The sequence below is a fragment of the Dromaius novaehollandiae genome, chromosome 3 (genome assembly GCF_036370855.1).
Source record: "Dromaius novaehollandiae isolate bDroNov1 chromosome 3, bDroNov1.hap1, whole genome shotgun sequence".
NCBI lineage: Eukaryota > Metazoa > Chordata > Aves > Casuariiformes > Dromaiidae > Dromaius > Dromaius novaehollandiae.
Window position 1 is genome coordinate 65,406,483 of NC_088100.1, and position 15,849 is coordinate 65,422,331.

The 15,849-nt window shown below is 36.2% G+C and overlaps 1 protein-coding gene across 12 annotated transcripts in view; it reads right to left on the bottom strand.

Moving 5' to 3' along the window:
* Nucleotides 1–15,849, bottom strand: part of REPS1 (RALBP1 associated Eps domain containing 1) — a 66,936-nt gene that overhangs the window by 28,076 nt on the left and 23,011 nt on the right. For all 12 annotated transcript variants that reach the window (XM_026121599.2, XM_026121571.2, XM_064509057.1 and 9 more), the window contains 2 exons: nt 15,578–15,774; nt 5,913–6,066 (listed from right to left, as the gene is read on the bottom strand). In XM_026121599.2, the coding sequence (XP_025977384.1) occupies nt 5,913–6,066; nt 15,578–15,774 (351 nt within the window). The remainder of the gene's footprint in view (nt 1–5,912; nt 6,067–15,577; nt 15,775–15,849) is intronic.

Sequence of the window (15,849 nt, forward strand, 5' to 3'; positions counted from 1 at the left end):
CACTTTTTTTCCAAATAATTTCTAGACCAGCTTACTCAACTGCTTAAAAACAGTCAAGGAATAAAAAAAGGCATCCATATATAGTACTGACAGCTGCAATGTGTTAAGCGTCTAGAATACAATAGTTGAGATCCAGCTAAAGTCTTCTCATAAGCTTCTTCTGAAATACTGCTGCTGTTCAATATCTTAGTATTAAAATAATGATGAAACAACTATAAAAAGATTTGGCCATCCACTACTTGCTGTACTAAAGACTAAATTCTCTTAAGTTACAATTACCAATTAAAAATTTGAGTCAAACCAGGAGTAAAACAAACTATCAACAAACAGTTGATATCCAACAAAACAGTCCTAGAAGAATCGGAGGACTCCAGTCTACTTCCTGACTCCTAAAAGAAATGTCAAACTCCTGCAACCTAAACAGCAGTTGTGACACTGAATCCTTTATTCTAAGCTATTCTTCCTGTACAACAATGCTTTGCCTTGAGATCTGTCAACTATTCTCAGAAAGTAATACTTAGGAACGTCTGTCTCATGTAGAAGCAAATTTGCTTACAAGCAGGTTATCTTTTTGTGACTTTCCCTAAGCATTCAATACAACCCACAAACAAGCAGTAAGACTTCAACATAAGCTCAATCTTTCCACTCAGATTGAAATTCAAGCAACAAATCCCAGGAATTTTTTGCCAACATGATGACTAAAAACATAGCCATGAGAAGTCCATGTATATAGGTAATTTATTCTATGAAGCTGACAATCAATGATTTCAGGATCTCGGAGACTGATGACACTTCTGGTACCCAATCTGCAGTACACAGGGTAAAGGAAGTCAAAAAATCAGTGAGGCACACTGATGACTAACACCTAAAATACCTGTTAACATTGTTAATATTCTGTTACTATTTAACATTTGGCTGGTGGCAATTATTGTTTAGATTGGCAATTGACTTTCTTCCCCAGGAGAAAGTAATGAGAGAACTGTTCAGAAGTGGTTTGTCTTTTTTCTTTTGCTATGTGCAATAGCCTTATTTGTGTACAATGAGTTTAACCTTGCATTACATAAAGTGAAATAAAAAATTAGAGAGGCTTAGATTTCTAGTAGGAGAAAGAACACTTCCTCCAAAAATCTTTTAGGTAAGTTGAATACACAAAACTGAGAGGTTACATCATTTCTGAATTTCATCAAGATACCAGAGTAACACCAGCATTATCTAAAACTTGCTTTTATTACGACAAAAAGCTGTCGACGAGAAACCCCCATTAACTACTCCCTTTTTCCCCTAATTTGCCTTCCACTTCTAGAAGCGCCTGATGTGATCTGGAGCTTCTGTTAGCTTTATCCAAAATTGCTGAGAATAAAGGCAAAGAGTTTCACAATTCTTGACTTGGGGTTCTTCCTCAATAGCCAGCTGAAGTCTAAAACATTAAAAAGAAACATGTGGAAAAGCTCAGAGTTTCTCTCCACCCTGCCTCACTGAGCACAGGGTTGACAGACAATAACAATGATGCAAGTTTTTCCCCATCTCTCCTATAAGGATGTGGCACTACAAATTCACTTTTGATGCAACAGTTTTCTCCCTCTTTGTCGCTCAGTCACTGACATTAATACCACTAAGCCTATATATATTTACCCCTGCCTTTATTTCTTCCAATAGCTTGTTTCAGTGCAGTCTAATTTGTGTACCCCTTAGCGCAGCACCTCTTCCAAAACAGTACTGTGATAGCAACGAGAAAGCCAACAGCACCAAACGGTTATACCTTCTGAGTACTTTGCAAGTATTACAAGAATGGTTTTCTTTTCCACTGTTCAAATCATCTCAGCAAGAATACTGCTGCTATACTGCTCTGGCTATTTACTCTGTGATGTAAATTTTAGGGCACAGGATGGGAAGCTTGAAGAAAAGTTACTTCATGATTAACTGCAGACACCTGGCTGTAGACAACTCAATGCATTGCCACTAGCTGATACTTAACTCTCAGAACATCAAAACTACATCTATTTGACATTTGAATTAGAGATTGTCACCCCTCAGTTTCTCATCAACTACAAAATCAGACTGAGAATACTGAGGTAGAAGTGAAGGTGGAAGCATTAACAGCACTTTAAATAGAGGGTAGGTTTAAGATTGATTATCAGATGTCAGATTTGAACTAACTGGAGAAGTCTAATGCACTGTTTAGTATGAAGACATAACTTGAATTCCTGTGGCTGATATATATCCTTCTCCTGTAACTTACACGTTACCAACACACTGACTACTTGTGAAAAACTGATCTCAATTCCCGTGGGACAGAATTTATCCCTTTAAGCTGTAAACATAAATGTAAGAAATGGTCTATCAAGATAACATTTGAGTAGTCTGTAGTTTTCTATACACTGTGCAAGTGTGGCTTTTACTTACGGAAACTAAATTTTAAAACAACTTTTTAAACTAACATCTTTCCTCACCACTGCCTTGTGACGAAACATAACTAGAATGGGAGTACAATTCTGGGAATGGAGACAAGGTGTTGCAGAGCTCTTCCCTCCTTGAATAATCATATCTAGGTAAAAACATTCCTTACCCTGTAATAAGGAAAGCCAGTTATCAACAGTTACTGAAATAGTAACTAGGAGACAAAGCACCATTCAGTACTCTGCAAGCACAGTAAATATTTTAGGACTGTAAGGATGTGAGTGAACTGGTAACCACAGTAGACATTTTCCAATTTCATGAACCTTTCTGGTTTCTGATTTCATGAAATGCAGTGAAATCACTTAACAAGGAAAAGAAACCCGTGTAATTTGGGGCTGCAGATTCTCATGCATATTTGGACATCAAAATAGAGCTTTCTTGTAATGGCAAGAAAGCCGGCAGAGGTTCTGTGACTGAACAGAAGGCCTCAGATTTCTTGAATAGCTTGACATTATTAATTGGATACTACCAAAACAAATGCTTCTCTCTTCTCCCCGGCCCGATGAGATAAGCAAACTTAAAAGTAATTTTTATCCTCTATTTTTACATGCCACTCAGCTATCATTTGAGTTTGGGGATTAGGAAGGGGCTCTTCCCAAGTTTGCAACAGCCAGCATCCTTCTAGTTGCTGAAGCTGGAGCGTAAAAAGTGAGCTATAAAGTGAGCTGCGGAGGGAAAAGCATGCACATTTTTTTTTTCCTATCCTATAACTACAGGAATAGGAGGTTCTCATCTCAGATACAGTTCTGCTTCCTTGTAATATAAAAAGTTCAGTCTTCCACTTCATTGTTCTATGAATACTGATCTAGAAAAAATGCTCAAGACTGATCAGAGATGCAAGCCAGAACTGAGATACAAGGTTATTTTCAAATAGCTTTATGTTAACAACTTATTAAACACATGGAAGACTTGAGACACTCAGGTTTTAATAAAATTAACTGACATTTACGGATTAGACATAAGGAAACTTCCATTTCACATAGGTGATAAGTGATTGTCACTAAACTTTTTGTTCCTGATATTAAAAGTAAAATACACATGCCTCTTCAGTGCCCTCTTTACAAAAAGACTGGACAAAACATGGTAGCAAACTTTGGCTGCTTACCTTAGGTCAGTTACATATAAGCAAACTGAACTACTGATGACAATGTCTCAGATTCGAGCTTCTTATGAAGTATATCCCTAACAGGATCCTAACTGAGGTACTGGACAAAAAGGTGAGGGAAAAATAAAACCCAAGTTCTGCTCTGCCAAGAACAGGTTTTCCTCCCCAAGAAATTGAGGACTACAGCTAGAAGCTACGATTTAGACTTTGATACAAAATGAGGTGTAAAATTTTTTAAAAACAGTAATTGACTTTTTTACTGGGCCAATTCAATACAGAAAGCACCATTTAGTTTTACTCGTAATGGTAGTATGACAATACACTGGAGTCTCTTTGCCGTGCACAAGTCAATCTCTTAAAAATATATATTTTTAAACAAAACCAATTTATGCTTTGATTGTTGCTTTTCTTGTTAAAGGCAATAAGCTATGTATTATTAGACCCATCAGAAACATTTTCACGCTTTAGTTTCAATGCTTTCAGTTGACAACCTCATCATTACTCTCAAACCTAATCTTTCACCTACTGTTATATAAGCAGAGAGACCTGGGTTCTTGTTTTTCTTGGATCACAAGTGAAATGTCACAGTCCTGCCTTAAATTCTAATGAAATAATGTCACGTACTTGCAAATTATCAGATTTCTCAAGACTGGATTGACAGTATCCCTTACATCAGAATCAAGATAAGTGTGCACTGCTTATTTAAAGAAAAAGTAAATCACAGCCTACCTGGTTCTACCTAAATGTTAGCAGAACTCCATTTTTCTACAAAAAATGCCTCTTAAAAAAATATCCTCAACAGAAAGGAAAAAACACATGAGGGACTGTCAAATTCAGCTAGAATTCGAAGGAATAATGAATGGTGAGAAAGAACCATCTACAGTAAATCAGGATGACAATTTTTGTTAAGCTAGTATGATGAGAAAATCCACTCTTACATCAGCACTGACAAAACAGGCAATTCTTCTGTAATAGCATGTCCAAATTATTTTAAACATACTAAGAATTTATTTCAGTGTGGAATACAAAATTGACGAATGTTGAGCTACTTCAGAAAGCTTTTCAGACTTCTGAAAAATGTATCTGCTAGATGTCACAGGGAAAGCATTGCAATATTAACATGGCATTACAACTTCATTTTTTAGAAAAGCAGCGTGGAGCAGTTCAATCATTAGCAGCAGTTTCCATGCTTTTAGTCCTTGACTTCACTAGTTAAAAAAGCTTCACGAATTAGAAAGCAGTTACCAGACAAACTTGGCAAGAAATGCAATCCTCAAGAACTAAACACGCAAGAAAAGTCAAGAGGCTGAAAGCTGAAAAGTCATTAACAGTATGTTTTAACTCTAAACTGATTAGAGCTCACTAGCAAATCATATTCAGGAAACAGGCATAAACCTTCCCCATACAACCTATTTCATGCCTAAACGCTCATGAAAACAAGTTTTGTTTCCTTAAAAATTGGTAATTCAACCAATTCTAACAACATAACACTTGGTCCTCCATGGATTATTAACTACAAAATCAAAATACACTGAAAGATAATGAACTCATTTTGGGAATATCAAGACTGAAATAAATCACAATTCAATCTGAAACTACAAACTACAAAATGCAACATATTATTTAGTAGTATCATCAAAAAATGGAAGCTGAAGTAGAATTGCTCTACTTGTTCCCAAGTTTAATAAGGTTAGCAGACATCAGAAAAGAAAACAACCTGTTGAAATATGAGACATTGTAGTGGAAAGCTTTTTACAATTTGAGCACAGAGATAAAACAACAGTGATGGTCTTCAAGTTAAATGAAGAACAATTAATACAGGATGAAAAGCCATATACCAAAAAACAAGTTATGATTCCACCTTGACATATTTGAGATAGCAGGCTTCAGTTATGTTTACATAAACTTAAAGAAAGAAAGAAAAAAAAGCTAAGAGAATTAGTCATTCTGACAATTCAGCTAATCTACCAGAAACATAATTAAAATAAACAATACATTATCTTTCTCTTTCCCTTGAGCTCCCCATGTTTTGGGGAACACCAGTAGTTCCAGTACAATTTCAACAGGATGTCAATTTTATATCGCAACTTTCCACTGGCAAACTTTCATCCTCTCCCTCCCTCCAAACTCTTAGCATTTCCAGTATCACACTGAGAAATGGATCCGCCATACACCAGACTGCAGATTCCGCACTGCTGACATCAATATGGACATTTGAATCTGCAACAAAGTTACCAGGTTTGAAAAATATGGAGACAAATTGCCCTAAACTCAGTTTTTTTTATTGTATTTATTTAAAGAGTTCCACAACTTCGGGTTACAGCTGAAGCATAACAGAAGACATTTATACCTGGTTGTGCTTCACTAAATGGAGCCCAAAAAGGCCCAGGTCCAGCAAGAGGTCGTTCATTATTCCCTCCGCTGGGATGGCGGTTGTGCTTCCTCCATGTATGTGGAGAGGTTGGTGGGGATTGCTGTGGTGAAACAACTGGAGATGTGGACTCCTAATAAAAACAAAGGAACCTTTTAAGTTTTGTACTATATAACTAAATACATAAAAGCCTATCTGAAACCATTATTTCTAGGAACAACCACTGATTACGGTTAATTTTTTTTTTTTTTTGGAGAGGGAAAAGTTTAGTTCTCATCAAAATGAGGGAACAGGAGAAGTCAGGTACAGTATGATTGACACTGAACACATTCAAAAAACTTCATCTAATACATTCTTGAATTTAGCATTCTTAACACAATAGTGATGTTGAGTAAAATGGCTTCGCTATAAAGGAAACTAGAAGATTATAAGACTCACTTTCACTTGTGATAAAAGCTACATTTGAACCCAGGTCTCAAAGGAAAAGGTTACTTGCTGTACAACCTATTATCACACCTAACTTTCATCAAGTGATATACAATCACAGTTAATTTAAAAAAACAAATCAGAAAAACATTTTTAAAATCAGTAGACAGGCCACAGAACTTTTTTTTAAACAGACACTGAAATGTAATTTTTTCAAGGAATGACTCCACCTAGAATATATTTTGCTACTGTACAAATTATAAAGTAATTCTGTTATAATTTTAAGGCTCAGGGTCTTTTTGTTCTACTTTCATACTCTATTCTCTCTGAACAAGCAGGGAAAGAGAGTCACAGGTATAATTTCTACCTGAAATCAGTTCTTACTAGACATTTCGATTACCAGTTTATTCCATTTCACAGGAAAATACGATGAAAAAAGCATTTATATTGTAGAAAACAACTTTCTCAATACTTCTAGATCTTTCAAAATCCCTGTTTGCCAGATCTCCCGGTTTAAATCCAATTACATCAGTGAAAACAAGTGCATCAAGAAGGCAAAGCTTGAGCTTTGAGTTTCCCAAAAAGCAAAAACAAAACTAAAAATCTGAAAATTATTTCAGCACCAGACAAAAAAGTCTGCTTGTTTGGTTCTCTATTGATTGAACAGGGGCACTAGAAAGTATAGCCTTCGTTTTCCTTTTCGGTTCACCCACAAGGCACAGAGATTAACTCTGTAAATATATTTTCAAAAATTTATTAACACACTTCAATGTGTGCTCTGAAACTTGAATTAGTTTCAGAGAGAGCTATCCAAATAAGTTTCATTCTGACCTGAAAGTGCATGAACATCTAGCAGGTACTTCTCTGTGAATTGTTAACATACTATCAAGTACCAACAGCCAAATTGACTGGAGGTTTCCATTTAACTAGATTTCCAATACTGAGCTTGTTTACTTTGCCAAATATTCAAAGGCCAATATACCTTTTATTAATATTACATCTGTAAAGTCTGAAACTTGGTAAGAAAGTGACATAAACCACCATTTTTCCAAATACAGTGCATACTACAACTACATGCATCCTACTGCAAAAGCTTTAGAAGCTAATCTGTTATCATGGCCCTAATGTGTTGATATGAACAGTGTCTCACTATTTTTTCCTCTGATTTTTCATATTTTCTTAGATACAGGGTCAGCCTGGCTGATTCTGCAGTGGAACTCTGACCACAAAGTCAAAGTTCAGTATCAATTATCTTTTAAACAAGTTCCTAGACCACAGGATTTTGAACTTTGTATTCAAAGCATCTAAATGATGTTTATGCATATTTGCAAAAAGTGTTACAAAGTGGTCTGGAGTGGTACTAATTACCTCAAACATTTAACTCAGGGAGCAGACAATTGCATAGTCAAAGTCACCATTTTTCTACAGTACCTCTACTAGCTCAGGATTTTTTGTTGCAGTTGCCCACCCATCTGAAATTTGTTTCAGGAAGATGCTTCTTAGCACCTTACTTGACAAGAAGATTATTTTAGATAGTAGTACATTCTTACCCTTACAGGCACATGGGGGAACAAGGGAAAGAAGTCAGAGTATCCACAGTTATCACTTGTAGCCTGGAAGCTGGAACTGAGGTTGAGCAGTTAAGTCCACTTAGAGCATAGTGCAACAGGTACTAGGAGTGTCAAGATGATGCATAACTGAAATCTACATAAAAAGCTTCCTCTTTCTTTGTCATCTTTTTTCAGACAAGATATGAAGGATGTTTGAATTTTTAGGCAAAACATCATGAGCAAACCTAGGGACTGCTATGCTGGGACACAGCCATTGTTTAATCCGGTATTCTTAATCCGATGAGTTGGCTGGTTCAGAGGGACACAGAAGAAATCCAGAAGCAGACAAATGTATGATAATCTACCTAAAGGAGACTACTCACTGTTTCTAGTAACTGGATGTGAACATTTAAACTCTGACACATGGCCCTCGTGAAGCAGCTTTGCCCTAGAAAATCTGACAAATGTCACTATCCAGTATGCATTTAACATTTTGCCCTATGTTCACCCATAGGTGTAAACAGTTAACAGGATCCTCAGCCTCAATTATTTTTTTTTTGTATTTACTTTGTATGCGATTCATTAAAGCGCATAAAGGTAGAGAAAACCAGAACATGAGAAGCACAAGAAACATTATAAATATTAAACTTTTCAAAGTTCTAGCTGGTGTTCAATCAGAATTCTAAATGCTTTTACAGATTTCCCACAATTGATCTGGTGCTTCTACTTACAGACTCCAAAATTAAACAGCAAAAAAACATGTGACTAATTCTGGTATCAAAAAGTTTCTGGAAGAGGAATAGGCCACATCTTCAGCTTTACCTTCACTGTGAGACAGATATTCCAAAAACAGTTTATATCAATTTAAGATATTATTTTGGCACCATCTTTCCCCTATGCAATCTCACTCCCTCTCTCACATCAGCATTCATCGATCGAGCTTATGAGAAACTCAGAAGAGCTTCCACAAAATTAAACTGAAAGAGAGAGAAAAAAATTAAATGGCTTAGCCAAAATACTAACAGGTCAATGCAAGTGCAAAGAAAGGACGATTCAGGCCAGAAAAGGCTGAGAAGGCAGCAAGACTGTAGCAACATTGACTCAGACTCAAATGCAGACATTGAAAAATATGAGTAAGGATATTAAAATTTTGATTATATACAGAATGTTAGGTTAATTCATCCTTTATAAATAGGTTAACATCAACTAGGTATCTGCCTTTGCAGTGAATAAGTTGTTCATATTTTAATATGCTAGTGCCTAAAAAAAGTTTGTTGTAGAACAATTTCTGCTTTAAATTTGCATTGGGCTTCAGTTTTAGCAAACAGAGGCAGTATGTTCATCAGAACCGCCTCTCTCTAAACTGAGATTGTATTTAGCAGCTGAGAAAGTAGGAATGTTCACTTTCATCTAATTCATTAATAAATTGTTTTGAAAGCTTGAAATATCTGGGATCAGCTTTTCTGACAGTATTAAAGTACCTAACCCAAGCGCTTTTGAAATCCCTAATAGTTAATAACTACTACAGATTTAAAGGCAGTTTTGCCAGCTCAGGTCAATGATTAACTCATCAATTTTGGCTTCCACTGATTTCAGCAGAAGTTACACACCCAATCTCTTTGGGAACTTTGACAATCTTACTAACCATCTGCGTTTGATAATTTACCAAAGATCTGGCACAAAATTAACTATAGTTAATGTATAATTTATTAATTTAGTTACTATTAAAAACTTAATTTGATAAATTGTTTTTAGCATTTGCAATATAATTCTGTGAACATATTTAAAATGTTAGATTTTAATTTCCATCCAAATAAAGCTTAATAAAAATCAAAGTAAAAACCAGAAAGTTAGTAATTACTATCAAGAAGGTGTTCTGCAATAATGTGAAGAAGATCTACATAAACATCTTCCTACTTCATATCAGTTTTAAATGCAGATCAGCATATTTTCATGTTAAACTGAACTGCTGTGAACATATCTCACTAACTAATAATAAAAAAATAAGGATATATCCTTGGAATATATTCTAAAGATATATATTAAAAAAAATCAAGTAACAGATCTTGATTAAAAAACATTAAAAAAAATCTAACTTAAGTAGTAAAGTTTTTGTTAAGGTGGAATTACTAAACCAAGACACTATGAAGTATTCAGAACTTGGACTTTATTGGATTAACAAGCAATTACTAAAAATACCATGTTAATCATAAAAAGGTGGTATAACAGATGGCTCTAAAAGGAGACCCTTAGTGAAGTTAAGTCAAACAAACTGGTGAAAGGCAATGCAACAGTGTGCTAAAGCAACTCTGGGGTGACCTCAGCCTCAGAAGGGAATTGCAAGCATACATGAGTCAAATGAGTTTATAAACCTCTTCCTGGATCTCACACCTCAGGCCAGAAGAAAGTCTCCTAAGGAGAATTCCAGAGACAATGAAGCCAGACATGGTATCCAAAGAGTAGCTCTAAGGGTGTTGTGATGCAGGTCCTGACACCACACAGCCTGCATAAGAGACAGGGAACAGATCCACCATGAAGAAAGATTATGCTCGAGATGGAAATCGTATTGCAGAACCCATGTTTTTTGTAATTAACTATCATTCATACTGAAGAGCAAAATAGTCCAAGGTTCAATGTGAACTTCTCTACATGTAGCAGTACATATTTTTAGACAGGGGGTGGGTGTTTCAGCCAATTGCAAGCTTGCTATTGTGACCTCAACAGTATGAAAGGTTTTAGACTAAACTTTGAAGAAAAGAATAATTAGAAAGATATAGAAATAAATGGAAAAGGGATAAGCCACAGCACAGGTAGGTTTACTTAAGTTGGCTGATACTACTTTCATGATTTTCTAGACAAAGGAACTGCACTACATTTAACCTGAATTTCAGTAAACTTCAGTGCAGTGTCCCACAAGATATATCCAACAATGTGGAGATTAATACAAGAATCTAAGGAAAAAAAGGAACTGGCTATAGAGGAACAAAGCTGGATTGTATGAGAAGAGGGAGTGTGAGACTGAAAGGAAGTTTTAATAATGCTCCTGAAAGACTGGTTGGGGGAATGACTTTATTTCATACTTTGGTAACTCTGGCACACTAAGTAGGAGCATGCAGATGAATTTTAACAACATATGTAAGAAGGCATCATTAATACAGATGGTCTGCATTACCTCAAGGACATAAATAATGGTAACAAGATCAAATCTAAAAATACAAAATTCAAAGTTTCCTGCATAGCTGAAGTTAATACCAAAATGCATAATGAGAACCAACCAGCTGAATACAGAAAACAGAGTGAATGCACAGGTCAACTGTTGGACCACCGCAATATGTGAAATATGACAGAACTGCTTCTCAAAGCTGTTGAGGCATATGAGATGAGATATATTGAGCAGAGGTAGGGACATTTAAAAAAAAGAAATTAAACCTAGTGAGAACTCAGTTGGAACCAAAAGTACCAATCGAGTTCAGATATTTGCAACAAGAACAAATTCAAACTGGATCAAGGGCAGAGAAGGGTTACAAGGATTACCAGGAACTATCTTACGAGAGGAAATTTGGAGCATGGATTGTCTGGTCAAGCACAATGAAGGCTAAGAGAGAATACAACGGTTTTCTAGTACATACTGCGGTGATCTGCAGCAAATACTAAAGCACCACCTTATTAAAAGGATAGATATTACCTGACCTGAGTAAATTTAGATGGGAATTAAAATACTGTAAGGCTCTGAAATAGCTTTCCCAACATGGCCAGTGTAGATAGAAGTTCACAATTTCAAGAGAGAACCCGATTATTTTCAACTTATTTGATACAATTGCCTAAGATAATAGGAGGTTAGACTCAATAACACTAGAGGTGTTTTCCAGTTCTGTGTTCCTAAACAACTTCTTCGACACCAGACATTTTATCCAGAATTAACTGTTCAATCTACAAAACAGAAGCTAACAAAAATGGACCACTGTCGAAACCTTAGAAAAAGGTCACATAACTTTTCATGTAATTTAAAAAATAAAAAGGACCAGTTTTGACTGCTTGGGGGCAGATTCGAGTTGTCCCATCCTAAGGCTGCACTCACATACCAATACATCTATATAATTTGGATTGCAAGTACTATGGTTAACGCACATATCAGAAAATGCATGCCTTCAGCCCTACACTTTATTTTCACCCAGATACAGCAACAGGTCAGCCTATGAACACTTGCAATAGGTACAGTATTCAGCTGTTACAACAGCAAGCTCTATTCAAACTAGCTACTCCCCCACTCCTTGGGAAAGATGTCAGGCTACGTAAAAGTATCCCAAAGTGGAATCTGGCTCAGTACTTGGATCACATTTAAAGACACTGGAAAGTGTATTTGCTTATTGGTTTTAAAAACAAATCACAAGACATCCAAAGGCAACATCTAGTAGGTTGCTGAGAACACGTAGTCACACCTAAACCACAATTTCAAAAGACAAAGTACTTCCTAATCTTGACATTGCTGCTTCTAAGAAACTGCTTTCAGGACATGCATCCTATTCCCCTCCTCGCCCTTTTAAAACAAAATTCCTAAAAAATCTGTATTTACAGTGACAGCTCCTAATCATACTAGAAGGATGTCTTAAACACAAGAATGCAAAAGAATCCAGACTCCCAAAATTGATCTAAACTACAAATTTTTAGTAGCATAGCTACTATCACCAAGGTATAAAGGTACATACAGTCCATGGTAACATACCTATATCAACAAAACTGCTGATAGAGGTGTCACAGTGTCAGCATAAATATTCTCATTTGATTCATGTATGTTTTTTAGGAAGAAGACATTATGCCAGCAGAAAAACTATTTTCCTCTATATGTGTTTTATCTCCACTGTGTGGCCAACGTAGCCTCTAGCAAGTAAACGTAGCTTTTATCATTTGGCTTTAAAATCAGTTTTGCAGCTTCCATGACAATTGGGCATGACTTCACTCATCTAACTTCACTTCATACTACCTTTATTAAAAAAAATAAACACCTGGCCAGTGCTATATTTACATAATACTAACCTACTACAAATGACAAATGTCATCACAAAAATGGCAAGAGATAGAAAAAGGATGTTCCTGAATTTGGCTTGTGCTTGCTTTAAAAGATGACCTCATTTATAGCTACTTTTTGGAGGCATAACCTGATTACTAGTTCCTGATGCTCTACTGCCTCTGAATGAAGCTCATTGAGGGGACCTGCCAAAACAATGCATTGATAAAGAAATCATTTTAGCTAGGACATTTCAGTACACAATACTCCAAATGACTTATTTTTCCATGACTTATTTGAAATCATGATGTATTAACCTATGCACGACAAAAGTCTCATCAATATGAAAAGTGGTATATGAACAGAGGAGGCTTTTAAAGACAAAGGTCAAGATATCTTATGATATCATACAAATAATACTTTAGCTACAGTATTTTAAGAAACTGATATACTTTGAAGTGGCAGGCATATTATCAAAGCCAGTAAAAAGTATCTGTTAAAAATCAAAACCCAGACTTCCCAATGACGTATCTAACAGCTAAGTGGCAAGCTCTAAGAACAAAGTCTACAGGCATAACTCAGACACTTGGAATTCCTCAGAAAAAAAAAAATCCAAGAAGACGATGTGCTGTAATTTGCTCCTCTTAGACTTCAGCCCTTTCTAACTTAGTCACTGAAAAAGATGGCATGCAACTGGGATTCAGTCTGAAATTCTTTATAGGCCTTAAAAACCTGAGCAAGATCTCTAGGTAAAGACAACTAAATCACTGATTTCTCCAAAACCATGGCTAAAAGCTCTATCCATCTTTTGGAAAATAACCTAATTGCAGTACTCACCGGGGAAGTGAGAAACCTGTGTTTGAGCCCCTTCTTAGCCCAAGTAGATTCAAAATCTCAGCTCATTTCCAATATGGTATCCTAACCAATAAATATTAGACTGGGGCAAGGCTATTCTTCACTGAACTGAAGAAATCTACTGCACAGTCAGAAATGTAAGAATCAGCCACAGAAAATGCAGTTCAGGGTGCAAAAACAGACAATATTTCCCTGATGTTCCGGGTCCCAGACCATGAATACAGCTTAATACTACTGGACCCAGTGTTGTCCGTCACATCTGTTCCAAGTCTGGTTTCTGGGCCAGAGTTGTACACACATGACTCGTACATAGAGCTTCCTTATTTTGATAAACCCACACAAGCTTTTGTGGAAGAGGAATACCAGACTGCTTGCATCAGTCAAGATGGCACAACGAAATCTGGATACGTATATGCCTTTGTGAATCTGTGGCTTCTTTTGCCAGAACTTGGGGGACCTCAAACACTAGATTTTTTGTTACTTTAAAGTTACACCAGTAGGGAGTCCTGTATCAAACTACTCTCATTAAATAAACTCAACACCATGATGGGAGAATACTATTTCAACCAAATTAAAAATTGTCATCTTTGAGTGATTATTACAGACCCAAGACAAGCAGGTCTATGACTGCTGACTTCCCCATGAACCTCTGAGGTGCTATGTCAGACACACCTATCCAAAGCTAGATAATGACAAATCATCTTCAGATCTCCTATCAGCCCTCCTCCTTTCATTACAGTCCTCATCTCCCATTTTGGAGGAGAGGAAGTAGCAGAAGTGCTTACTTGCCACTTATTACAAACAGCATCTGCTAGTTTGCTTTTTCTTCAATATTGGAAGAGTCTGGGCTATTCTTGGAGAGATAAATAAATGTTTTTGAGTGAGTTCCTTCATTCCCAAAGACATTAAGGAATGTTTGCAAGTTTCTTGATTCCTTATAAAACAGCTCAGGAAAGGACACATCATGAGGAGGAAAACAGGACAGTCAGCTACACAAAGACACACGCACCCAACAAAAGAATGTTTGCACTTAACGCTCTCATTTTGATAGGAAGCACCAGCGTATAGATGCCGTAATGGAAAGAAAGTATAAAGCTCTTAGGTGAATAAGCAGCAAAGCTTTTAAACAAAAAGAGTTATGAGGAAGAATATTCAGAGATATAAGCCTTTTCAGCTTTTCATTCATTCAGCCCTCCCTTAAGCTGAAGATGAAAGAACTAGTGAGCAAAAGGAATCAGTTTTCAGTTATCTCATCATTAGAGCACAGTGAAAAGCTATGTGAAAACTACTGTCTTTCTGTTCATTTCCGATTCTCATCCTCCCCACTTAAATTGCTGAACAATCAAATGTAACTATAAAGAGAAGACACACTGAGATTTTTTTTTCCCCTGAATAAAGTATTTCAGATTTAAACATAGGGTAACATTTTGAAAGACTAGATGCTCAGTCTTCCATGGCATTCAGCAATGCTGTTTGGAAGTCCAGGAAGTTGATGCGAACTATTAATATCGTAATGATTAAAACTTAATACTTACTATCGTATCTTACACATTAAAATGTTTATTTTGTTTTCTGTCTCAATTCTTTGAGAATTAGCACCAATATTTCCAACACAGACTTTAAGACTGTTCAAAAATACCTCTCACATGCAAGTGTTTCAGAAGCATAAGCAGTCTTTCTGTATATATTAATACCTCGGGGCGGGGTCTGATGAAACTGTATCAAAAGCAACAGAAACACTTCCAGTCTGATACCTATGCAGCAAAGTAGCAATTAAGAGTCCCAGTTAATCATTTGAATTAATTTACCTGTTGATCTGCTGAAGTACGTTGCTGAACTGTATCATGGCTCACAGAGCCTTTTTTGACTTGTATCCTGCCAGGTGGAGGAGGAATTACACCTGAATACGAAGCTGCGTTATCAGCATCTGAAGAATACAAGGCTGTGTGTCTTGATTCTTGTTCATTCTTTGACACAACAAATCTGGGAAGAGGGAGGTCCTTTACTGTTAAAGAACAGAGCAGGCCATGTAAGTATGAGGCTTTAAAAAAAAATAAATAAATAAAATGCAATTTTACTT